This window comes from Panthera uncia (assembly GCF_023721935.1).
Source record: "Panthera uncia isolate 11264 chromosome A3 unlocalized genomic scaffold, Puncia_PCG_1.0 HiC_scaffold_11, whole genome shotgun sequence".
Taxonomy (NCBI): domain Eukaryota; kingdom Metazoa; phylum Chordata; class Mammalia; order Carnivora; family Felidae; genus Panthera; species Panthera uncia.
Window position 1 is genome coordinate 12,593,421 of NW_026057578.1, and position 26,243 is coordinate 12,619,663.

At 55.6% G+C, this 26,243-nt stretch overlaps 1 protein-coding gene across 3 annotated transcripts in view; it reads left to right on the forward strand.

The window, feature by feature from the left end:
- PREX1 (phosphatidylinositol-3,4,5-trisphosphate dependent Rac exchange factor 1) overlaps nucleotides 1–26,243 on the forward strand; it is a 184,316-nt gene that overhangs the window by 151,807 nt on the left and 6,266 nt on the right. For 2 of the 3 annotated variants that reach the window (XM_049650647.1, XM_049650648.1), the window contains 18 exons: nucleotides 894–1,042; nucleotides 2,749–2,834; nucleotides 4,405–4,541; nucleotides 5,245–5,338; nucleotides 8,037–8,224; nucleotides 8,494–8,652; nucleotides 9,313–9,523; nucleotides 9,952–10,228; nucleotides 12,636–12,842; nucleotides 14,088–14,176; nucleotides 15,452–15,534; nucleotides 15,654–15,744; nucleotides 18,007–18,135; nucleotides 19,852–19,893; nucleotides 20,947–21,167; nucleotides 23,608–23,707; nucleotides 25,384–25,527; nucleotides 25,626–25,740. In XM_049650647.1, the coding sequence (XP_049506604.1) occupies nucleotides 894–1,042; nucleotides 2,749–2,834; nucleotides 4,405–4,541; nucleotides 5,245–5,338; nucleotides 8,037–8,224; nucleotides 8,494–8,652; nucleotides 9,313–9,523; nucleotides 9,952–10,228; nucleotides 12,636–12,842; nucleotides 14,088–14,176; nucleotides 15,452–15,534; nucleotides 15,654–15,744; nucleotides 18,007–18,135; nucleotides 19,852–19,893; nucleotides 20,947–21,167; nucleotides 23,608–23,707; nucleotides 25,384–25,527; nucleotides 25,626–25,740 (2,522 nt within the window). The other variant, XM_049650649.1, reaches the window with a different exon arrangement.

Consider the following 26,243-nt stretch of genomic DNA (forward strand, 5'->3'; position numbering starts at 1 on the left):
CCATCCATCCATCCACTCACCCACCTACCTACCCATTCTCCCTCCCTCCTTCCCATCCATCCATCCATCCATCCATCCATCCATCTATCCATCCATCCATCCATCCACCCACCCATTCTCCCTCCCTCCTTCCCATCCCTAGCATGCACGCCCTCAGCTCCCATCATGGCCTTGTGCAGAGGTGCACGAGAAGAGCAGCTTTCTGAATCAGGTAGTTTTCCGCGTCAGCTGTGATGATGGACAAACTAACGATCAGTGGCTTGCCCAGGGCACGTTGGTGGCTCTGCCATGTCCGCGACATGTAGAGGAGGGAGGGGAGAGAGTCTGGCAGGCCAGGGATTCGGCCCCCGTCCCCTGAGCCGTTCTGGGGCGTGTGGAGGTGGGTGGGGAGAGGCACGTGTCACCCAGGCGCTGCGCTTGTGTCCTTGAGCCACTGGGGAGCGCTTCTGGTTACAGGGAGCCGCGTGCTCACCTCCCGGGAGCCCTGACGTAACGGTTAGAAGGAGGTGACTGGGGGTCTTGGTTCGGGGTCAGCACCTCTGAGTTTCCCGGCCGAGCCATCAAGGGCACAGGGTGGGTGGCTGCCCCAGTTCGATGCCCTGTGTCCCCACACGGCAGGTGGGAAGCAGGGGACCGGCCACCGCGGTTTCTCCTCAAGGAAAGATGTCTTTCCTGTGGTGCCTGCGGCAGCCTTCCCTTCAGAGCTCGTTGGCCGGGACCTCGTCTCACCAGCCGCCGACCTGCTTGCCACAGCGGGGAGCGGGGCTGCCCCGGTGGGCTCAGTCGGGTCCCGCTGGGTCCCCGGGCCTGGCTCTGTGCTGCCCGCACGCAGTCGGGGTTCCTTGGCCGGGGAGGAGGCTGGTGACCTGGTGTGGGTGTCTCCCCCCGCCTAGATGGCCGGCCTGCAGGTGGGGCGGAAGATCTACTCCATCAACGAGGACCTGGTGTTCCTGAGGCCCTTTGCCGAGGTGGAGTCCATCCTCAACCAGTCTTTCTGCTCCCGCCGCCCGCTGCGCCTCCTGGTGGCCACCAAGGCCAAAGAGTGAGTGTCCTCGCGGTGGGGTGTGCGGGGCCAGTCTCCCTCTGAGGCTGGGGCACTGACTGCCTGCCAGGGGTGGCGGTGGAGGGGGGTGAGCCGTCCTGGTTCCCCGAGGATGGGGCTCATTCCACAGGCGTGTCTCACGATGTTGCTGCTTTAATCCGTCCAACAGATGTTCTCGAGTGCCCACTGTGTACCGAGTGGCGTTTCAGGCTCTGGGGCTCCAGCCATGTCTAGATGGACACGTTAATACCCTTCGTAGGTCTCAGTCTAGTTGGAGGGTGGAGCAGGAGACAGACGACCAAACAAAAGAAAAGCGAGAGACGTCCTGAACCAGGTGGTAGTAAGTTTGGGCCAGTCTATACAGCTGGGAAAGGCGACGGCTGTGTGGAGGGTGGTGGTCAGAGAGATGCCACCGTGAGCTGAGGGCAGACCCGAGGAGGTAAGGGAGGGAGTCAAGAGAACTTCTGGAGGAGGAGGGTTCCGGGCAGAGGAGATAGCCAGTGCCAAGGTCCTGCGGTGGAACCGTGGCTTGTGTCTTTGAGGAGCAGTGAAGAAGCTGATGGGGTGGAGCAGAGTGAGTGAGAGGGAGGGGTGGGTGATGAGGTCTGCCAGACCGTGGAAGCCAGGCCTTGTAGGACCTTGTGCCCATGGTAAGGACCAAGGAGCCACTGGAAGGTTCTGAGCAGAGGCAAGGCATGACGGGACATAGGTTCTGGAGGTGGAGACTAGATGGTCAGCGGTAAAGGCAGAAGCAGGGCAGAGGCAAGGAGGCTGATGGCCCAGCCCGGCCCAGCGTGGCAGTGGTTGGATGCCAGATATAGGTGCAGGGGGAAGCATTTTCTATTTTAAAAATTGTGCTCTTGGTTTTCATTTCTCTCTTCTATTTAAGGCAAATGCTCCCGGTTTCCTATTGACGGGAGTGATGGAAAGTTTTAAATAAGATTATTTCAGTGAGAAGGCAAGCCAATTTAGGGAAAATGATTGATAGTTTGGTATGTGAAAGTGGCAGAAATCACCCAGGGGAACGTGCCTGCTTAAAGTTCTGGAAATGCCTGGGGTTTGAGAAGCGGCTCCCTAGATGGTTTTTTCTCCGGCAGGTGGTGTGGGGTGGGGGATGGGAGGAGGATCCTGAGGCCCATTGTTGGAGACATGCCCTTGACGGAGAAGCAGACAGCTGCCTCGAAGCCGCTGGATTAATGTCATCCCTTGTGCAGCCCTGGGCAGGTGCCACTCGCTCTTCTCTGATGTTCCACCTGCGGAATGGCCAAGACCTGGCCTTTCAAACTGTTCCCTAGGGGACACGTGTGGGCATTTTTCTAGAGTCGGCACCAAGATCTTCTGGGTCCCTTCTCACCCTCCCATCTGCTGAACAAAATATTCGCTGCCTGTGGTGCTGGTCTGACCGCCGAGAAGCCTCCTCTCACTGAGAGAGTGACAGAGAAGGTGTAGGAGGGCGCTCTGGAATTTCTGTGCGTGGATTGAATCTCTAAGGGCGGGCCAGGTGGTTCTGAGGAACCGGAGACCCTGGAGACACGGGCTGTGGTTCAGTGAGGTTTTTCTTTATCTTCGGTTGCTGACAGCCTGGCATTGCTACTACTTTGGGCTGGATTTCCCAAAAGTCTGGGAGGCAGAGGTCTCCCAGCGTGGTCCCCTGGGCTGTTGGGAGTAATGCTGCTTTTTCTTATGGCTGCTGCTGCCTGGTGCAGGATCATCAAAGTTCCCGACCATCCAGAGGCTCTGTGCTTCCAGATCCGTGGAGCCGCCCCGCCGTATGTCTACGCCGTGGGCAGAGGTGAGCCTCACAGACAGAGAAGGGGGCTTTGGGGGCCTGGTCTGTGTGTGTGGCAGGAGTTGAGGCCTCCAAACCGTTACCACGAGGCCTGTGCCTCACCAGCACTTACGGCATGGGGTTCAGGGGGGCACAGGTGGATAACTAACTGAGAGGAAGGCATAGGCAATGGGGGTGGGGTGGGGGGGGGACTGTGGCAAGGTGAAGACAGAAATGCTCACTATATTTATTTTTGAGACAGAGAGAGGCAGAGCATGAGTGGAGGAGGGTCAGGGAGAGAGGGGGACACAGAATCCGAAACAGGGTCCTGAGCTGTCAGCACAGAGCCCGACGCGGGGCTCAAACTCACGAGCTGTGAGATCATGACCTGAGCCGAAGTCGGACGCTTAACCGACTGAGCCACCCAGGTGCCCCGAGACATGCTCACTTTAAAAGGGGGCAGTTTTTCCTCAGCTCAGGCTCATTATTGCCATGGAGGAATGTGGGGCCATTCTTGCCAGACTTGAGTTTTTAAGGGAAGCCAGAAATGTGAAGTTTGGCCACACTTCTGTGGCCAGATCCAGCCCGTGGGCCAACAGTTAGAGACCCCTGTGGCCAAATCTAGCCCAATTAGAGACACCTGTAGCCAGACCCAGCCCAGTTAGAGACCCCTGTGACCAGATCCAGCCCGTGGGCTGACAGAGACCCCTGCTTCACGTTGCCTTCTCCTTACATGCGGTTTAAGGCATTGCTCTCTCTTGGAGATGAAACCAGATAGGTCTGAGGTTCTGGACTCGTAACCCTTTTTGCACCTAAGGACTCCACTTTTATTTTTTTTTTAACGTTTTTATTTTACTTTTTGAGAGACAGAGAGAGACAGAGCATGAGTAGGGAAGGAGCAGCAAGGGAGACACAGAATCCAAAGCAGACTCCAGGGTCTGAGCTCTCAGCACAGGACCTGACCGCAGGGCTCGAACCCACAAACTGAGATCATGACCTGAGCCGAAGTCGGATGCTCAACCAGCTGAGCCACCCGGGCGCAAGACTCTTCTTATTAACCACACAAAACCCTGGGGGCCGAGAGCTGTAGTTTAGGAGTCATGGGTATAGCCGAGAAAACATGCCCTTGAAGTCTGGTAAACCTGGGTTCGAATCCTGGCTTCTCCTAGCCAAGGGACCTTGAGAAAGTGACTCTGCCTCTCTGAGCCTTTTGTTTCCTGTCTGCGCAATGGGGCTGATCCCGTCATAGTGTCACAGGTCATAGAGGGATTCTGAAGGAGATGAAGCTCTGAGGGAAACGTACCTGGGTTCCAATCCAGCCTTCCTTGCCGTGTGAGCTTGGGCTAGCTGCTACTTCTCTGAGCCTCAGTTTCTTCTGCGAAACGGGAGTGCCGGTCCCTGTCCTGCCTCCTGGACTGGGTTGGAGAGTGGCTCTAGGGTGGAGGGCCGGGGCTGGAATGTCTGGGGATGTGTTTGGGGGGTTGGGGTGGTGGGCGGGGTGGGGGACGGTGTTCCTCGGGTCACTTGCCCTTGCCTGCCGCCGCCCCGGGCTCTCTCCGCCTAGGGTGTGCCACAAACACTCCTGTCCCCTTAGGCTCCGAGGCTGCGGCCGCAGGGCTCTGTGCCGGCCAGTGCATCCTGAAGGTCAACGGCAACAACGTGCTGAACGACAGTGCGCTGGAGGTCCTGGAGCACTTCCAGGCGTTCCGGAGCCGCGGGGAAGAGGCTCTGGTGAGGCATCCAGCAGCCAAGGGGATCAGGGAAGCCCTGCTCAGCGGGGTCGGGGGCTGCGGGCCTCCTGCCTTCTGTGGGGAGAGGCCTGAAGGCACCACAGCGTTTTGGGTGGGGGAGGGGGCTGCCTGCCTTTCAGGGCTGACCTGGGTGTGGGCCCTGTGCCCGCTCTGTCTCCCTGAACCCGGGGGGCTGGGCCCTGACAACTCGGGGTCTCGGTTTCCACCCATGGGTGTGATCAGACCCTCTCTTCTCACTGCATAGGCATGTTGGGCAAAGAGTTGATGGGAAAAGTTGATGCTATAGTTGGGTTGGGGGCCGGGGTCCCGGGGAGGGTGTTCATTCACTGGTTCATCCAGTAAGGGTGTATTGACCGCACGATGTGCCTGGCATGTTTGTAGGCCCTGGGGCTGCAGGAGAGACAAGGTTTCTGCTCCCATGGGTCTGACCTACATTTTCAAAGGCTCCCTCCTCCCCTGGCTTCTGTAGGGAGCACAGACTCTAGAGGGTGGGGGTCGAGCATGAGTGGAGCTCCCCTCAGGAAGGTTACAGAGCAAAGTCTTAGAGGACTTTCCACAGGTGACGTCACCGGCAGTCTAGAAGCCTGGGCTTTGGAGTCGGGGAATGGTTTGCCCTTCGCCCCGTCCCTTCCTCCTTGGGCTCCTGGTGTCGTGGCCTCCCTCTTACTCTGCTCTCCTGGCAGGGTCTTTACCAGTGGGTCTATCACACCCATGAGGATGCCCAGGAGGCCCGAGACAGCCAGGAGGCCCCCGGCGAGGACCCCCAGCCCGACTCAGGTAACGGGACGGGCGGGCAGTGTGGTAGAGACTCTGGAGGGGACCGACCGGTCCTCTTCTGGTGCTGTTGGCTCGTATCACATTCTGATTGCAGCTTTCACAAAGTACCACAAACCTGTGGCTTAGAACATGCGTTTGTCATTTCAGTTACTGGAGGCCAGAGGTCCAAAGTGAGTCTCGCCGGGCCATCTGTCAGGTGTCAGCAGAGCTGTGTTCCTTTCTGGGGCTCTGGGCGGGGGAATTCATTTACTCGCCTCTTTCAGTTTCTAGAAGCTGCCTGCAAGCCTTGGCACGTGGTCCTTTCCTCTATCTTCAGAGCCGGCGATGTTGGTCTGAGTCCCCCTCACTCTGCCCTCTCTGTAATTCTGACTTTTCTGCCTCCATATCCACTTAGGGGCCTTGTGGTCACAGCGGGATCATCTGGATTTTGCCTTATGGTAAAGTCAGTTGTTTAGCAAACTTAATTCCATCTGCAGCCGTGGCCCCCTTGCCATGTAACAGCATACCTCCGGGCTCCTGGGGTTAGGACACGGGCATCTTTCAGGGGCCAGTATTCTGTCTGCCCCAGGTTCCCATCTTTATCTCTCTAGCCCAGCCTCAGCCCTGGACTCCAGACCTGTCTTTCTGCCAGCTGTCCCTGGGATGCCCATCAGGCACTGTGCCCTTAGCATGGGCCACCTTGAATTCCCACCCTTCCCCTGAAGCCTGGTTCTCCCCTAAGCGTCCTACCCCAGCCTTCCAGATTCTAAGGCCCCAAACTTTGGAGTACGCCCTGACTCTTTTCTTTCTCCTCCCTCCCTCCGCCTTGATTTGTTGCCCTGCCTTCTTCCTGCATCGAGAATCTGCTTCCGACTGTCTCCATCGCTGCCGGGCATAAGCCACCATGGTTTCTCACCAGGACTCCCGCAGTAGCCTGCTTGCTCTTCTCCCTGTCCTCCCTTACTTCTCCTCCTGCGGGCTCTTCTCAAAAAACAGAACAGAACCTTCCAGAGGCTCCTTCCAGGCAAAGATCAAGTTCTTCCTCCAGCTCCAGCCTGGCCTTCCAGCTGGGCCTCTTGGCACTTTGCCTCTTGCCCTCTCTACTCCATTCACGCCAGCTTCTTGCTCTTAAATACCAAATGTACTCCTGCCCCAGGGCCTTTGCACTTACGGTTCTCCCTGGCTATAGAATGCTCTCCTCCAGAGTACTTCTTACCTCATGCTCTTCACCTCTCTCAACTCGGCTCACATGTCACCTCCTCAGGGGGTGTCTGGTGTTTTCGCTACTAGAGAGCAGAAGATCCACGAGGGCAGGGGTTTTGTTTATTTTCTGCCTTGCCGTATCCTCCGAGCCTAGAACTGTGCCTGGCACATAGTAGGCACCCTACGAATATTTAGTTTGAATAATAACGCATTCTCTCCAGTTGCTTCTTTGGACTCTGCCCTGTACTTCTGCTGGGCTGGGGGCAGAGGCTGTGGGAAGAGTAGGGGGTTTGGATGCCTCTGTGTCTGACGGCTGTGGGCTCCCTGCTGGTACGTTCAGGGACAGCAAAGAACCAGGGTTTATGGGGTCGTTCGGGGAGCCATCCCCCTACTGCTGAAGCACACGCAGCCTGGCGGAGGGATCCTAGAGGGGACAGGCTGACGGGGAGGGAGGAGAGGCCAGCTGGCAGCTCCCAGCCCGGTGTATGCCCTCTGAGAGGAAAGGGCTGTGGGCTTTCTTCCCCAGCGTGTGGGGGATCCCTGATAATGACGGCAAAGTGTGCCGAGGGGAGCTGACCATGTCTCCTCTCCTTTTCAACAAGCAGGAGCGCCTGCTACATGCCATACCCGGTTCTGGGAGCTGGGGACACACGAGTGAGCAAGGTGGGCCGGGTTTCTGTCCTCGTGGTGCTGACACGAGGGGAAACAGACGGGGGACAGAAAAACTGACGGGCGGTGCCATAATACGAGTGTGAGGGGGTAAGACACATGTGTTGAGAGGTGCTCTTTGGAGTGGGTGGAAAGGAAAGCAGTCCCGTCCATTGTGCCTGCTTCCTTGTCTAGATATGTCACTACCTAACTGTGTGGCCTCTGAAGAATCACTTAGACTCTCTGGGCCCACGTCAATCAGGACTGAAACCGGTCTACCTAAAAACATTGGCTCAGCAAACTGAGAAAGGAGTAGGGTCAAGGAAGCTTCAGGTCCGGCTCGATCCAGTTTTACATACAGTCTCATGAACAGTCTCTCTGTTTTTGTCCAGTTCTCAGCTGCGCTCCCTCTGTGTTGGTTTCTCTTTTACATGCTGTTTTCTGCGTGCGATGGTTCTGGCAGCTTGGAATCCAGTCGAAAAAGAGGATGTTCCCTTCTCTTTGTAGATCCGACCAAAGTCCCAGATTTGACTTTCATTGGCCTAGCTTGGGTCACATGCTCATTCCTGAACCAACCCTTATGAGTAGGGGACGTTGAATCGCTGATCGCCCAGGCCTGTGCGTGGGAGGAAGGGTGTGGTTAGGGCTTCCCTCTCCTGAGCCACGTAGACTGGGAGTGGGGCACAAAGGCGGGTTCCTAGGACAAGGGGTGAACGGCAGCAGGCTGGCGAGAGTGAGCAGAGCAGCAGCTCGGGCTTCATCGTCCCGTGTGTCCGACGATGACAAACGTTTGTGGTGCGGGGTCGGGGGAGGGCTGGCTGGGGGGTGGTTCCCCCTCCTCAGGGTCGCCGGTCCCTTTGGCTTCCAGCCTTCCCCCTGCTGTCCCTGGGTCCCCAGCTGAGCCTGCATGAGGACAGCCCTGTGGTCAGCCTGACGGTGGATAACGGATACCTGGAGCATGGCGTGGTGTACGAGTACGTGAGCACTGCAGGCATCAAGTGCCACGTGCTGGAGAAGATCGTGGAGCCCCGCGGCTGCTTCGGGCTCACTGCCAAGGTCTCGCTGGGCGCTGCCCTGCCCCGGGGGGGCGGGGCGGAGCGCCTCATTCCCCTTTCCTCCAAGTTCGCCTGGGGCCCCGCATTGTCATCTCTGCTCCCCCGCCTGGTAGCTGTGGGACTTAGGAGAGTGGTTCTTCCCTCTTTAGTTAGCTTACTCATCTGCAAAGTGGGCGAGTAATAGACTCCGTCTCCCAGGGCTATGACAAGGCAAGTGCTTAAGAGCCTCCGTGGTGCACGCTGAGTGCTCAGTGGTTCGTGTTTGTGCAGATCCTCAAGGCCTTCGCTGCAGATGACAGTGTCTTTGTGCAGAACTGCGGGCGGCTCGTGGCCCTGAGCAACATTAAGACCATGTCCCACTACGAGTTCCGCAACATCTGTGACACCAAGCTGGAGAGCATCGGCCAGAGGATCGCCTGCTACCAGGAGGTACCTGCGCCCCGCAGGGTCTCAGCCTGGGCTGTAACCCAGCTCAGACTAAGCGAACAGGAGCATCTATCGGTTTCTGTTACTCACTGAAAAGGCCGGAGGTGAATTTCAGGCAAGGTTGTTTCCAGGCGCTCAGACAGATACCGCACCGTCACAAGAGTGTGGCCTCTCTCCTCGTGCCTTTACTTTCCCGTGTTGGCTTCACCCTCGGGGCAGGCCCTTCTTGCGTGGTGGCAAAACGGTCCCCAGGAGCTCTCACCTCAGCCACCCCAGTAGAAAAGGAATTCGATGGGAACTCTTACTGGCTTGGCTTGGGTCCCTTGTCTACCCCTGTACCAACCACTTCAGGGACGGGAAGCCTTACCTGCCCCTCACAGACTGTGGACTGGGGGGAGATGGTTCCTCAAGGGTAGCTCAGGGCAGCTAAAATGAAGGAATGAATGTGGGTAGGTATGCGAAGGCCTCAGATTTCTCCACACCTTCCTTGACATCTGGATGCAGTGAAAGGCAGTGTAAGGGAATCCGCTTTTCCACTTGAAGCTGTTGGCGTTTTGTCCAGTTTCTGAATGTCTGGGCCGGGCTAGGATCGAGTGGGTGCTGGGGGTGGGCCGGAATTCCCAGGCCCCTGAATCATGACCCTGTACCCCCCACCTTTCTCAGTTTGCAGCCCAGCTGAAGAACAGGGTCAGCCCACCCTTCAAGCAGGCTCCCCTGGAACCCCATCCACTGTGTGGCCTGGACTTCTGCCCCACCAATTGCCATGTCAACCTCATGGAAGTGTCCTACCCCAAGACCACTCCCTCAGTTGGCAGGTCCTTCAGTATCCGTTTTGGTCGTAAACCCTCCCTCATCGGCCTTGACCCAGAGCAAGGTAACCTCACGTCTCTGTTAGGGGTTGTGTTCAGATCTATAGACACATAAACAGAAACCCGTCTGGAGGCCAGCAGTCTGGGACTGCGATGGTGGCTCCACAGTCATCAGGGACCCAAGTTCCTTCTACCCCACCATCTGTACATGTGGTTTCCATCCTGAAGGATGCCTTATATTATAAAGTAGCTGCTGGAGTACCAGCCATCACGTCTGTAATTCCAGTCAGGAAAAGTATCCTGGTACTTAAAAGCATATTAGCACCAAACTGAAACTTTCTTCTCCAAGTGATCTGATGGATTAAAGGAATATTTAGCAGGAAATTTTTCTCCCTCATTGGGATTCTTGAAATAGGTTTGTGTGTCTCTGTCAGAGGGGTTTACGGGTGCCTGGAGGCTCTTTCCAAGTGAGCCCTCCCTCCCTCCACTGTAGGCCACCTGAACCCCATGTCCTACACCCAACACTGTATCACCACCATGGCTGCCCCATCCTGGAAGTGCCTGCCTGCTGTGGATGGGGACCCCCAACACCAGGGTCTCAACGACAGCGGCTTCGGGCCAGCCGACGGAACCCCGGGCCAGGAGGACCGGGGCCTGAGCTTCTTACTGAAGCAGGAGGACCGGGAGACCCAGGATGCGTACCTGCAGCTCTTTACCAAACTGGACGTAGCACTGAAGGAAATGAAGCAGTATGTCACCCAGATCAACAGGTGAGCCCGGCCCCGAGGGAAGAGGGCAGGGAGCCTGGAGTCAGGGTTCGCCGGCTCAGCAGCATCGACGTTGTGGGCGAGAGAACCGTAGCGGGGGGCGGTGGGGGACGTTACAGGCTATTCGGCAATGCCCCTGGTCTCTGTTCATGAAGATGCTCACAGCACGCCTGTTTCACGGCTGTGACAACCAAACGTGTTCTCAGACGTTGCCAAATGCCCCTTGGGGGGCAGACCTCCCTACCCACCCTGTGTGGCCTGGACTTCTGCCCCACCAGTTGCCGCCTTGGTCCCCCTCGCCCCGCCCCGCCATTGAGAGCCGCTGCTCTAATAAAATAATGGATGTGGGCAGCAGTCGTTAGTAGAGGCTGGCACTATTCAGAGAAAGGCTTTGGGGGAACTTTATACTTTTGACATGGCAGAAAGAGAGACAGCTGGACGCGCCTCTTCTGGCGTTAATGCCCCAGGACACCCCATGGAAATGCACTGTCGTCCCATCGACATCTAGATCTCACTACTCAGTGACAGGACGTGGGGGATAGAGGATGGTGGGTGGTGTTTTGGAGATGCGGGTGGCCAGATCCATAGGGTGGGTGATTCTAGACAAGTGACCCAGTGTCTTTAACACATAAATGGTGGCGGTGGGGGGGAGCGGGTACAGGGAGGAAGAGGAGGAGAGACTTGAGACACACGTCAGCCAGACAGCGTCTGGACCCGGTCGGGATTCTGTTTTTAGCACACCACCTGTGAAGAGACGCTATCGGGGACATTTGAATGTGGATGGTACTAGATGGTGTTAAGGAATTACAAATTCTGTTAGGTTCGATGATAGTCTGGTTGTGCTTAGAAAAGTGTTTCTCAGCCTTGACACTGTTCACATCTCGGGCCAGATTATTCTTTTCGTGGGGCTGTTCTGTGTGCTGTAAAATATTTAGGGGCATCCCTGCTCTGTACGCATTGGAGGCCAATAGTGCCCCCACCCTTGTCCCCCACTTCACTTGTGACAAATAGAAATGTTTCTGGACATTGCTAAATGTTTGCCCTTCAGGAAGGATGCCAAATTGTTACATGTTTCCGAGGGGTGGGGGGTAGTTGAGAACGTTGCTTTAAAAGAAAGTCCTTCTGTGTTAGAGACGCATATGGAAGTATTTATGGGGGAAATTATATGACACCTTAGATTTACTTTAAATACTCCAGCGAAAGCAAAAGCCGTGGGAAAGACTGAGGAAACAAAGGTGGCCCCTGAGTTGCCATTGTCATGGCTAGCCGCTGGGTACCTGGGTTTATCGTACTGTTCCTCCGGCTTTTGTGTATGTTGGAAATCGTCCATGATAAAGGAAAAAGAGCGTAGGGTCTGGAGATAGGAGGCACGGGTTTGAATCCTGGCCCCGTCACTTAATAGCCGTGTGACTTAGTCACTTAACCTCTCTGAACCTCGGTTTCCTCACCTGTAACATGGGGCTATTCATAATACTGGCCTTAATTGACTTGGAGTAGGATTATATCAGCCAGGGTTTAATGATCACTTGCAAGGTGCCAGAGGCTTTTCTAAGCATGTTACATATTTTAAGTCCCTTAATCTTTACAGCAGCCTAGCACATAGATACTGACATTACTCCATTCTACAGATGAGGAAATTGAGTCTCAGGTGAAATAGTCGCCTTAGGTCTCTGAGCTACGAAATGGTCCTGGAGCCTGTCTGATTTAAAACCGTATGCTCTTAACCATTATATTCTGTGCCAGAGACTGACAGACTATGGCCTGTGGGCCAAATCTAGCCCAGCCCACTCCTTGTTATTTATTTATTTATTCATTCATTCATTCATTCATTTAAATGTTGATTTAGTTTTGAGAGAGAGAGGGAATCTTGAGGCAGGCTCCAGGCTCCGAGCTGTCAGCACAGAGCCCAGTGTGGTGCTCGGACTCATGAGCATGAGATCACGAGCTGAGCCAACATTAGACGCTTCACCGACTGAGCCACCAGGCGCCCCACTGCTCGTTTTTTTGAATAAAGTTTTATTGGAATGCAGCCGTACCCATTTGTTTGCGTCTCGTCTGTGGCGCTTTCCCACCAAAGCAGCAGAGTTGAGTCGAAGAGGTTGGCTCTCTGGGCCTTTCATGCTCAGTTTCCCAGTCCTGTTCTGGGCTCTTGAGCCTTCTCTGGCTTCCCCATGGAAGATAAAGACCGCCCCCTGCCCGCCGTATCTCATGCCCCCTGCAGGCCGGGCAGTGGATGTGTATCTGCAGAGTTACTGGCGGGATTTTCAGGGAAGGGGTGGGAAGCAGTTGATGGCTCTCTGTGCTTAGGGTCAAAGGTGAGGCCAGAGGTCAGGGCCTTACCTGGGGCCTCCGTGGAGGCAGGAGAGGCCGTGGGCCTGCGCCCTTAAGCTTATATCCTTCGCCCCAACAGGTTGCTGTCCACCATCACAGAGCCCCCCTCCAGGGGCTCTTGTGATCCCCCTGTAGCTGAGGAGGCCTCATCCCCCCCGCTGGTCAGCGAGGAGAGCGAGATGGACAGGGCCGACCACGGGGGCATCAAGAAGGTTTGCTTCAAGGTGTCTGAGGAAGATCAGGAGGACTCAGGCCATGACACCATGAGCTACCGCGACTCCTACAGGTGGGGACAGCCGTGGGCATCGTGGGGGGACCGCGTGGGGTGTGATGTGCACTGATCCGTGGGAAGTCGGAATCGGCGGGACATTCGCCAGGAAGCGGTGGGAGAGGGCACGGTTCTCACCCGTTCGGTTCTGGGGGGGGCCATCCCTGACACCCCTTTTGGCTCTCCTCCCCGAGGCCAGCGTCTCAGGGCCTGGCCCCCCGGGGTCTCCGTCCACCTGTTCTGCCTCCGTTCTGCTCTGCGCTTGTTGACAGAATGTGGGCAAAGAAAACGTCAAAGTCTGCGGTGTGTTTTAAAACTCAACGTGAGACATATGGTTTCTGCAATAAACACCGTTTATTTTTACTTGATCCAAGGAGGGAGATACTAGTTGTGTTTTTTTTCCCCCTCCTAACTCTGAGAGAATCCGAATGGTTTTTCTACTGGTGAAGTTACTTATAACCAGATCAGCAGTCCTAATTAGAGGGTTAAGTAAGACTGCAAACTTAGTTTCCTATCATAAGCCGTACAGCAGGAAAATGGAATTTCTTACCTCGTGCGAACGAGCACTGTGGTCTCCAGTGAAAGGTTGTGTAACGATTGGCCGTTGAGAGGAAAGTGGAATCTTAGAGGTGCTTCAGAAGACACAGAACCGGTGGGATTTCCCCAGAAAACCCTTTGCCTCCGTCCTCGTTCATATTCTTTCCGTCTCCAGGGATCCACTGGTTGTGTTTCTGCCTAACTGGGCACTTTGTGTCCCTGGAGCCTCATGTCCATTGTCCAGGATTTTCATTCTTACGTTTTTGGGTCCTCCGGTTTGTTCCTTTAGTTGTCAAACAGGTGAAGGAAAGAATTCAGGACTGTGGTTTTTTCATTTCCCGGTATCTTCTGAGCTCCTGGGATTCTCTCTGCCCTCGCGAGGTTGTAGCCAGGCTGGGGAGGGGACGTGGAGCTGCGTGGGCCAGGTGTGGCACCTGCAGGGGTGTCCAGGGACAAGGCTGTCCCACGGGAGGAGTGACAGACGTGGCATACAGATGGACACGATTCCCCGTCCTCCTGCTGTTGCTATGTTTTTGTGCTGGGGCCTACACGTGTTTCCCCACCGTCAGACACGGAAAACCCACCAGAACGGTCTTCCCCGGCTCTGGCACCGGTGGTCGAGGGGCCCAGGGTTTTGTTTACACTCTGGCAAGTGGGTTTGGGGAGACGGGACCAGAAGGTGTGATCTGGAGGGTGACTCCGCCCTTCCTCTCTGCTCCTCTGCAGTGAATGTAACAGCAACCGGGACTCTGTCCTGTCCTACACCAGCGTGAGAAGTAACAGCTCCTACCTGGGCAGTGACGAGATGGGGTCTGGTGAGTGCAGTGCTCCAGGGGAGCGATCTCTCCACCGGGATTTTGTTTTGTTTTATTTTATTAGATTTCATATTATTTTGCATAGCGTGGTAGTGTATTTCCTTCCATTCCCTTAGCCAGCATCTGTTTATTGAGCACCTATTGGGTTCTGGGACATCCACAGTGAATGGAAAGACAAAGACCCTAGTGCCCCTGGAGCAGACGTTCTCCATGAATGTCACAGACACAGAACGCATGAAACATTCATGATGCAGTGACAGATTATGATGGCCGCTCTGAGGTCACTCAAGTAGGGGGACCTGATGGTCTCCATAGAAATGACACATGCTCAAACCAACCTTTCAAATGACCCACAAAAGTTCATCAAAAGAAGTGCATGGAAGTAAGTTAGAGGCACCCCCCCCCCCAGAAGTGACCATCAATGGTATTTGGAGATCATCAGTGAGCACGTATTTCTTCACACATGGACAGGTGGATGGATGGCCGGATGGACACACATAAATAATAGTTTATAGGTTAGATGAGACTGTACTCAGAGCTTTTGCCGAAAGACTGAAGGTCGTTTTTATTTTAGTTCATCTTAGCCCTCACGATTTTTATTTTGTGAACAGGTCACACACCCATCTGGTTCCTATTTCAGAAGGCACCAGAGGGTGGGTGATGACAAGTCTCTCTCCCGTCCTTGTCACCCGGCCCCTGGTTCCCAGTCTCCCACTGTCCCTGCTGTTTTCTGTGCTCTTCCAGAGCTGGTCTATGCACAGAAGTTTAATTTTAATTATACTTGAGCTTAACAGAAGAAGAAAAAAAAGAAGCTCAAGTAAATTTGACGATATTGCTGAACTTGAGATAAATGTTTCATCACATAAGATGTTTAGCCGCAGAAAGTGTCCCTGGGGAGGTTTTAGGTAGGAGCTTGCATGTGGCAGCTGGTTTAACTGAAGCAGCCGGGGGATGAATCCGGGGACTTGGGATCCACTTCCTTTGGTCTGGCCCCCTGTCTCCTTCTCTGCAGAACAGAATAACAGCAGTGGCTTGTTGCCGTTGTGTGATACTGATACTTGAGTTGCTATTGTCTGTTTTGCAGATGAAGAAACTGAGGCTCAGAGAGGTCAAGTGAGTTGCCCAGTGCCACACAGCCAGGATCTGAGTCTACCAGACTCCAAACCCGCCTTGGGTTTTGGAGCTCTGCTGCTATACCGCCTTCTTGGCAAAGCGGTTGGAAAGGTGTGGATGGGGCGGGAATGGTTGACGGCCACGGCTTCTTCCTTCTTCCAGGAGACGAGCTGCCCTGTGACATGCGGATCCCGTCAGACAAGCAGGACAAGCTTCACGGTTGCTTGGAGCATCTCTTTAACCAGGTAGGACCTTTGTCCCACCCCTGGCCTGACCTTGGGTTCCTCCCATCACCCCTAGTGAGGACAGATAAGCCAGGAGCTGGGGCAGGGGCCAGACTGACCCGGAACTTCCTGCCTCCCAGGTGGACTCCATCCACACACTCCTCAAGGGGCCAGTCATGAGCAGAGCTTTTGAAGAGACCAAGCATTTCCCCATGGACCACAGCCTGCAAGGTGAGCAGAGAGGAGCCCCTGGGCTGGGAAGGGTGTCTGGCACCGAACAGGGAGACCACGTGCTGCGGGGGCGGGACACCTGGGTCAGAGTCCCCGCTTCGTCCCTCTCCTGCCCCCTGGCTCTGAACCTTCAGCAGATTCAGCCCCTGGGCCACATCCACCACAGCCTGCTTTGTTTTTGTGAGCTGCGCATGACTTTTTGTTTTGTTTTTAACGAAGAGTTGTAAAAATAAAGACAGAGACTGTGTGTAACAGAGACCGTATGCCGCGCAAAGCCTGAAACGGTTCCTTTCTGGCTCTTGGCAGAAAAAGTTTGCGGACCCCTGGGCTGGTCCCTGAGCCTCTCTGGGCCTCCACCTGCCCATTCGTAACATGAGGGGAAGGACTGGTGCAGTTTGCCATGCTTCACGCACCCAGTCCCCACCTGCATCATCTTAGACCGTGCTCACAGATCCTACCTACACGTTCACAATTTTAAACACCATACTGTCTTTATTATTATTGACATGCATTTTTTGGAAAAGTATTTCCCTTTTATTTATTTTTAAAAATGTTTGTTTATTTTTGAGACTGAGAGTGTGCAGGGGAGGGACAGACGGGGGGAGAGAATCGCAAGCAGGATCCGTGCTGTCGGCACAGAGCCCGGTGTGGGTTCGAACTCACGAACCCTGAGACCATGACCTGAGCCGGAATCATGAGTCGGGTGCTTAACCTACTGAGCCACCCAGGCATCCCAAGTATTTCCCTTTTAAAAATTTAATTTTGGGGGCACCTGGGTGGCTCAGTCGGTTAAGCGTCCGACTTCGGCTCAGGTCATGATCTCACAGTCCATGAGTTCGAGCCCCGCATCGGGCTCTGTGCTGACGGCTCAGAGCCTGGAGCCTGCTTCGGATTCCGTGTCTCCCTCTCTCTCTGCCCCTCCCCTGCTCATGCCCTGTCTCTCTCTGTCTCAAAAATAAATAAAAACATTAAAAAAATTTTTTTTTAATTTAATTTTTAAGGAACTTACCTAAACTCTATGTGTGGAAAACCAGTATAACATGCCATAAAGTAGTGATTACCATAATGCTAAACCCAATGGAAGCATCAACCAAAAATGTGATTAAACTGTCATTAGTCACTGAGGCCTGCCCACAGCTCTTTGTTCTTCCGTGAGAGGGGTCGGTGAGTTGAAGGAGTGGTGAGGATTTACCAGCACCAAATTGGCAGTTTATTCTTGAAACGATTGAGAGAAAAGGACTCGACATTTATGTCCTCACATCAGCCTCTCCTCCTGTTTACTCACCTACCCATCCATCTCTGTACCTACTTACCCACTCGTCCATATACCCACCCACCCACTGTCCATTCGTTTGTCTAGCCAGCCAGCCACTCATCTACATGTCCGCTCCCCTACTCCCCATCCATCCATCCATCCATCCATCCATCCATCCATGCGTCCACTAGCTAATTCCCAAGAACCAGCTTGTGCCAGGCCTTGCGTTGGGTGCTCAAGACCCTGAGATGAATGTGACAGTGCCCCTGACCTGAAGGAGCTCCTGGTTGAGTGCAGGACATAGGAAAAGAAGCAGACGGTTGCTCCTAAGTAAGAGTAGGAAGCGGTGAGGCGGTGCCCTAGCTCCCCTGCCCCTCCTTCTGCCTCATGATCACCTCCGATGAGCCTCAAAAAGCAGAAATGTCACATTGAGAGAAACCACTAAGATCTCAAGAAATCTGAGACTTCATAGCAGGGAAGAGGCCAAGGGACAGAGGCCCGGCCTTTGAATAGCCCTGCTGGGGCCGGGTTCAAATCCCATCTCTGTCGTTACCCAGCTGTGGGACTCCAGGCAAGTCGGTCTGTGAGGGCTTCCCTCTCTCTGTATGGAAAAGGGTAGACCAGGTTATAACTCGTGTGCCAGCTCGACTGGCTGTGGCTGCAAGGAGGCTGTACCTGAGAATTGTTCTGTGTCTGTGTCCAGGCTTGGGAGAAAAGGATGCAGTGATTGATTTGTAATGTCTGCATTGGATTGGTGACAGCTGTGAGGAGCTGCAGGCTCAGATGAGCAGGAAGAAGTGCTGAGGTGGATTAGTGATGTCTGCCACGAGTGCAGCACTATGAATCGTAGCACACTCACCATGGATTTGCCTTCCGTGGACCAGTTAATTCCCAAGGGTCCTGCCGGCATCCTTGACTTAGGATTCTGAGCTTTGGAATCTGGTGACGGCACGGAGGCCTTTGTGCCATCGTTCTTCAATGCCACCTCTGTCCCTTTCGTGCTCCAGAGTTCAAACAGAAAGAAGAGTGTACAATTCGCGGCCGGAGCTTGATCCAGATCAGCATCCAGGAGGACCCCTGGAACCTCCCCAACTCCATCAAGACCCTGGTGGACAACATTCAGAGATATGTGGAAGGTTGGTTGGGCGGGGAAAGTTGTTTTGTGGCCTTCAGTTCTGAACGCGGTGAACGCAGAAAGGTCAGGAGTGAGTCAGTCTCCGTGTCCCACGTCTGTCCATGCCCAGGGGAACGAGAAGAGTGGGTGCCCCTTTCTCGGCTGAGTATCCTGGCACTGGGCCTCGTGCGCACTTGACCCGGGAGCTGCGGGTCCTGGGTGCCCCAGGCTTCCTTGCACAGTTAGGAGGCCGAGAAGGCTGAGCTGGTTTTCTTCTCGGCCTCCAAAAGCGTGGCTTCCTTTTATTTGTTATTGAGGTCACAAGCTAGGGGCCCACAGGTAGGTTTAGATGCTACAGCGTTAAAAAATGTGAATTTACTGCCAGCATTCATAATCTGAGATCTCACATGAAAGTCTAGAATTCCCTCTTGCACCATCAGAAGATCTGGCAGTCAAGGCCTGCAGTCCCACAGTCACGCACGGCTAGAGATGAGGGGCGCAGGGGGTCATTCACCACACTCCCTGCGGCCTGGTGTCTGCCTCACGCGTCGGACCTCACCTCTCTGGCCCTCGGCAGCGTTTCAGCCTGGGCCTCCTGGATTGGAGGGACCCCAGGACGGCAGGAGGTGCTAGGCTTCAGGGCCACCGCCCCCAGGAACAGCAGCCTCTGAGTTGGAAGTTGGCGTTGGCCCCGAGCTGGCCTGTTTTCCAGACCGTAATCGGTTAACAGCGTGGACACTGGAGCGGGATGGCCGAATCCCAGCCCTCCACTCGGGGCTCTGTGATCTCGGCACAGTCTTAGACTTCTCTGTGCCTCAGTGCCTTCATATGTAAAATGGGCTTGTGGTGCCTCCTCCCTCACGTGTTGTCTTGAGAATTAAGTGTCACTACACATAAGGTGCTTCGTTCAGCACGTGGTGCACGGTGAGTCCCCAGGGGATGAATGTCTCTGTGGCTGCTGCTGTTCTCACCACACCAGCCAGGTGCCCTGGGCCTCTCCAGGACAGAAAGTATCTTTCTTCTTCTTCTTTTTTTTTTTTTTAACGTTTTTATTTACTTATTTTGAGAGAGACAGAGACCTCATGAGTGGGGGAGGGGCAGAGCGAGAGGGAGAGAGAGAGAGAGAGAGAGAGAGAGAATCCCAAGCAGGCTCTGAGCTGCTAGTGTAGACGTGGGACTTGAACTCACAAAACTGTGAGATCGTGACCTGAGCCGAAACCGAGTCGGACGCTTCACTGACTGAGCCACCCGGGTGCCCCAGGACAGAAGGTATCTTAAGAGGCCAACTCTGAAGGCCTTTCTGGTTTTTCTTGTAAGCCCCCTCTGGGCCTGAGAGCCTCTTTCTGAAGGAAAGAGAGGATGACGTTATTTCTGTCTCTGGAAGGCCTGAGCTCTGTCCGGGCACGTGCAGGGCCCTAAATGTGCCTAAGTGGCCAAGGAGGCACCTGTGTGTAGGCACACATGTGAGTTGTGTGCCCACGTGCGTGTCCCAGGCTCCTGGGCTGGGCCCACAAGTTGGAGGGGCTGGTTTCGGCCTCTTTCTGGTGGGCACGTGTAGACAGGTGCAGCTGCCGGTTGGGGTTCCGTCCCCTGGGTGTCTGGGGTTTCTGGAATCCATTCGACACAAGCTTCTTTAGCACCCAGGGCTTTACCGCAGAGGATCCGAGCACCGGGGCTGTGGGGAGCGCCCTTCTGCCGACTCCTCTCAGCCCGTCCTTGCTCTGCCCTCTCCTTCCAGATGGGAAAAACCAGCTGCTCCTGGCCTTGCTGAAATGCACAGGTGAGGGCTTTGAAGGGGCGACATCTGCGTGTCCGGGAGAGGCCGTCCTGGCAGGAGTGATCTTGCCCTCGGCGCAGGGAGGCCTCTTCTGCCGGCCTGTGTTGGCTTTCCCATGGTCGTCAGGGCCTGCACGGGGGAAAAGCAACTTCGTGGCCCCTAGCGCCTCTCAGAACCACGGAGACCTCACGTCGTCTTCTTGCGCCCAGGCGACAAGCCTCAGGGCCCTGGAGCCGGGAGCCCTGTCTCTGGCCATATCCCGGGCCTGGTTGGATCTGGATGAGGACACGGGATGGAGGGTGATGAGTAGGGAGGCTCCTTGTCCATAGCGCCCTCAGCCCCAGCCTGGGAGTCCCTACCTGGCAGACAGTGGGGAGGAGGAGGGGGCTGGATGGGGGGGGGGGAGCGGACCGGTTGGAGGTGTTCTCTGTCCCTCCCTTCTTTCCAGAAAGTCTCAGCCAAAGGGCAGCTACAATGGGGTCTAGGTAAAAATTGGTCCCTGAAACCCAGTTGGCAGAAGCCAGTGATCAAAAAGGGTCTTTTCCAGAAGATTGGGATCCCGCACAACTGGTTGATCGAAACTGGCCAGTTCTGCCAACCATGTCCAGAGCAGGGGCAGGGTGGGGGGCGGCGGGAAGGAAGAAGGCGTTCTGCTCAGAAACAGAGAACGTGCTCAACTGCCTTTCTTGAAACATGGCTCTTGGTGGCAATGCTTGGTGTCACTGTCGTTCTCAGGGCAGAGAAATCCCCGACACGCGGGGTGAGGGTTTTGGGAAAGCCTTAAGAAAAAGTTGTGTTTTTTTTTTTTTTTTTTGAAGAGACAGGTGGATGGATCATTGAGCTAATTGAGTTTTTTGGCCAGTTGGCCTGCTCTTTAGAGAACTGGGTTCTGTGACGTTGGCGTTTTTTGCCGGGATTAATTAACTTCTGGCAGGCTGGGCCCCGAGGGGGGCGCTGGCGGGGGTCGGTTCTGGGCCCCCGGGCCTTGGGACGGGAGCCTGCTGATGGCCCGGGAGCGCCCAGCCCAGCGGGGCCCCCGCCCTGCCCTCTCCCCAGACACGGATTTGCAGCTGCGCAGGGACGCCGTCTTCTGCCAGGCCCTGGTGGCCGCCGTGTGCACCTTCTCTGAGCAGCTGCTGGCGGCCCTCAGCTACCGCTACAACAACAACGGCGAGTACGAGGAGAGCAGCCGGGACGCCAGCCGCAAGTGGCTGGAGCAGGTGGCGGCCACCGGAGTCCTGCTGCACTGCCAGTCCCTGCTGTCGCCGGCTGCCGTGGTGAGTGAGGGGGGCGAGGTGGCGCCTTCCGGAACTTGGTACAGGAGAGCTCTCGCTTGCTGCCCCCGGCTCTCGCGCACCTCGCCGTGCGTTCGGCACTCATTGGGCCCCTACTGTGTGCCACCGTTACGGGCGCTGGGCATCCAGCAGCGAACAAAACCGTGCCCTTGTAGTCGAGAATCTTAAATCCTGGTGGGGGAGGGGCAGACGTAACTAAGTGAGATGAACGATACGGACCAGTGGTCCTCAATTAACCAGGGCAAGTGTACCTCCTGGGAGACACTTGGTGACGTCTGGAGGTATTTTAGGTTGTCAGAACTGAGGGAAGAGGTGGGTACTTCCGGCGTCCGGGCTTGGGGATGCTGCTAAACCTTCTACAGTGCTTAGGATGCCCCTCCCCAACAGATAACCTGGCCCTAAATGTCAGCAGCGCCACCTCTGCGTGTGATGATAAAGGCTAAGGAGAAAAACACGGAAGGGGGCAGGAAGGTGGCCAGTGAAGCCCTCACTGACAAAGTGACATCTGACTAAGAATCGAAGGAGGCGGGGGAGTGAGCCATGAGGATATGGGGAGGAAGCTTCCAGGCAGCGAAGAACAGGAGGTGCAAAGGCCCTGAGGCAAGAGCTTGCGTGCAGTGTCTGAGGAACAGGGTGCCCAGTATGGCTGGAGCAGAGGGAACCGGGGGAGGGTGGGGGAGGGGGGTCCTGAGAATTAACTGCGACAGACTGTGCAGGGTCTTCCAGGCTGTGGTAGGGGCTTTGGCTGTTCCTGGGTGGCTGTGAGCCCTGGGAGGGTTTTGAGCAGAGGACAGACCCGGGTCTGACTTCTACGCTTAATGAATCGCCTATCCTGCTGGGTGGGGATGAGACTATGGAAGGGCAAGAATGGAAACGGGGAGGTCGGAGAGCCTGCTTTTGGAACAGTTGGGTGAGATTCCCTGGTGCAGACAGCATCTCCTTTAATCCTTGCGGTAGCCCTGAGGTGGGGCCTTTACCATCCGCATCTCAAGGATGAGAACGCCGAGGTCCAGGGAGTCAGGTTTGAACTCTGGGAGTCTGACTCTGAGCCCGGTTAACCCCTAGGGCACCCTGCTTTCTTTGCATCTTCCCTTTTGCCCCTGACTCCCCTGTGTGTCCACTGCCAGGGCTCGGAATCAGCCTCAAGGAGGCAGAGCCAAGTTCTCAGCCTTTGGGGGTGCCGGTGTCCGGAGTTGACACCCCCAGCAATGCGGTCCGCAGTGGCACTTGCTCTGTGCTGTTTGCTCCTCCACGCCATGTGCCCTCGGCTGAGCTCCCCACCCCCTCCCCCCCCCCCACCTCTGCAGCTCTGAGCCTCCTGGGCATTGTCCCAGGCTGGGCTGGAAAGTGTGGCCAAGGCGCGCCCTCTGCTGGCCAGTGTTGCATGCAAATGTCTGCCTGGCCTGAGATCTACTCACATTTGGTTCCCGAAAGCACCCCTGGCGGGACCGAAAGGCAGCTGGGACAGCCAGCCCTCACTTTCCTCTTCTCAGATGAGGACATGGGGCCTAGTGCATTAATTCATCAGTCACCATGATGTGCCAGGCTCTGGGCTGGGTGCTGCGGGTCTGAAGCTAACTGAAGGGAGATGGAAAGGAGGAGAGTTCTGTAGAAGTTGTGGAAGCGACTGGGTTTCTTTGGGTTCAGGGGTCAGAGCCAGCTTCTCTAGGGAGGGGATGTTTGAGCCGAGACCTGGGTACCGAGACAGCGGTGGGCTGGGTGGTCTGAGGAAGTGTTCTGGGCAGAGGGAACAGCATGTGCCAAGGCTCTGAGCAGGCTGGGTATGGTTTGGGAGATCAGGCTGGCCACGTCTGTAGGGCTTGGGACTATTCGGGGAGTAGAGAGAGGGTTCAGAGGCTCTCCCCGCCTCTCCAGGTTATCCATGCCCTGTGCTGGGGGGCGAGGGTGGCAGAAGGAGACCTGCAAAGAGGTTGGTGTTGTCCTTGTACTGGGGGCATTGGGGGGGGGGTGGGGAGCGGTGGGTGGGCCAGCAGAGTGTTCTGGTGGCTGAGCTGGCGGGGGCTTGGTGATCTGTGTAGGGTGAGGGGAGAGAGATGTTGAGAAGTCCTTAAAGGTTGGGGGCTTGGTCCCCTGGGCCAATGCTGGTGTGCTTCGCCAAAGTGGGCCTGTTGGAGGAAGGTGGGCAGGAAAATGGGGACTTTTGTTGGGCGTGTTAGGCTTGAAATGGCTAAGATGGATCGGTGCACATTAGAACGTAGATGGGTTCTGACCACGGGAGGTACAGGATAAGCCTAGAGCAAACGCAATTTCACGTCCAGCCCTGGACAGCCCAGCGCAGGACCCTGTGCCTGGTAGGCACGCAGCCTGGTGTGTTGACTAGAGTTGAATCACAGAATCTCGAAGTGAAATCTCAGGATAGGGGTGGCATCTGAGACCCCTCCACCCTGTCTCCCTTCTACAGAAGGAGGAACGGACCATGCTGGAGGACATCTGGGTGACCCTGTCAGAGCTGGACAATGTCACCTTTTCCTTTAAACAGATGGATGAGAACTACGTGGCCAGTGAGTGATTCATAACGTCCCTACTGTGAGAGTTGGGGTTCTGGGATGGAGGTGACTGCTCTGGGGCCACCCTGCTACCAGGGCAGCTGCCCAAGGTTAAACCAGATCTGGACTTTCAAACCTCTTGCTCCCAACATGAGTCCCAAAGCCGAACCTTGGGGCATGTATGGAAAGAGGGGTTTCGTTTTGTATAAACCCAGTCATCTCCAACAGTTCTCGGAATAACAGCCAATACCCAAGTCTTATTAAAATTCTGCCCTAGAGATACTTCTTTGGAGTGAAGACTTCTTAAGATTTTCTAAGGGTTTATACCATAATTTTTTCCCTGACTTTCTCCCTCCCTCCTTCCCACCTACTCTTTCACCTGCACATCCATCCATCCATCCATCCATCCATCCATCCATCCCATTCACCCATTTACCTGTCCACCCATCCATCCATCCAGACAGCCCATGCATCCATCCATCCATCCCATCCACCACCCATCCATGCATCCATCCATCCATCCATCCATCCAATCCATTCACCCATTTATCTGTTTACCCATCCATCAATTCAATTTATCCATCTGTCCATCCACCCATCCATCCATCCCATCCACCCATCCATCAATCCTATCCATTCATCCTTCCATCCATCCCATCCACCACCCATCCGTGGATCCATCCATTCACCCATCGATGAATCCATGTATCCATCCACCCAATCCATCCATTCACCCATATTCATCCATCCATATCCATCCATCCATCCATCCATCCATCCATCCATCCATCCATCCCATCCTCCCATCTGTCTGTCCACTCACACACCCAACCAGCCAGCCAGCCCATCCATCCACCCATTCATCCAATCCATCCATCCATCTACCCATCCACACATCCATCCATGCCATCTACCTATCCATCTGCCCATCTACCCACCCACCCATCCATCTATTTGTCCACACATCCATCCATCCATCCATCCATCCATCCATCCATCCATGAATCAATTTCCACCTCCTTGGGGCTGATGTCATCCTGTTCAAAATGCACAGACCGGAGTCTAGATGGACAGCAAGTGTCTTCTGAGGTACCAACTGGAATTGACTGGCAGTGGCTGCCTGTCCACAGGCAGAGTTGGGCTCAGGGGCAACTGTTGACTGGTTAGTGATTTTTGCAGGATGGGGTGTGAATGCCATAATTTTGCCACTCCTGCCATAAACTCTTCCTTATGGGTGTAAATAAGATGCAGGTCCTGTTCGAGGGTAGGTCTTGCCAGGTAGAGGCCCTGGGCTCCCAGGTCAGGGGTACAAGGTGTGCGGTGAAGCTCCGGGGACCCTGGCCGCTCCCCAGGGGGGCAGAACCCACGCCAGGTCTAAGAACGAAGCGGTGGAAACCAGGACCTGCGGATGGAGGCAGAAAGAGGCTCCTCTCCTGTGTGCGGGAGGGCGGGGCTGTCCGAGGCCAGCGCTGGAGGGAGGGCAGGGAGGGCTGACCAGTGCTCTAGGGCCGGCAGGCAGGGAGGTCCCAGGATGCCTCCCTGAAGGTGGGAGCCAGGAGATTCCGAGGCTACTCCGTGGAGGTGGTAAGAGTGGGGACGTGCGGGGACGCCACTCTGCCCGGCAAAAGTAGAGCGGGGCTCCCCCCAGGCCCAGGGAGTGAGCCGCCCTGTCCCACTGTGCCCTCCCACAGACACCAACGTCTTCCACCACATCGAGGGCAGCCGGCAGGCGCTGAAGGTCGTCTTCTTCCTCGACAGCTACCATTTCTCCAAGCTGCCCTCCCGCTTGGAGGGCGGAGGCAGCCTGAGGCTGCACACCGTGCTGTTCACAAAGGGTGAGTTGTGGGGTGCCGGGTGGGGCCCGGCGGGGGGAGCCGAGGCCTCTGAGCACGCCGGGACCCGGCCACCTGCTCTTCTGCTTTTTCCTTCATAGCTCTGGAGAATGTGGAGGGGCCACCCCCTCCAGGCAGCCAGGCTGTGGAAGATTTGCAGCAGGAGATCAACGCCCAGTCCCTGGAGAAGGTTCAGCAGTATTACCGTAAGCTCAGGTAGGTATCTGCCTGGGCTGCGTGCTGGGGACAGGAGTCTGGGCACTGCCGTGGCAGGGCAGGCATTAGCACATAAGGCACCGGGCGGGTCCCCAGTGTGGGAGCGCACAAAACACCCTTTCTTAAGCACCTGCTGTCTGCTAGGCCCTCTGTGTACACGGGCTGTGCAGATTCTCCCAGAAGTCACAGGAGGCCACTCTAGCCACTTCACAGATGAGGAGACTGAGGCCCCGAGAGCATACCCAGCTTGCTCAAGGTCGCACTGGTAGACAGTGGCTGAGCTGAGCTTTGAACTGGGTCTGTTTCCCTTCAAAGCAGATTCTTCCGATTGAGAGGAGCTGTGTATTCCGTTCTGTGTGGGGTGGGAGTTGGAACAAGGGTCCTGGCCTTCTTGAGCCTGGGAGGAAGGAGGGTGAGCCCCAGGGCCTTGGTCCTGCTCAAAAGAAACCCCCAGAGAAAAGCGGAGAGCAGGGGCCACATCTGCCAGAAGGAAGCTTCCGGCC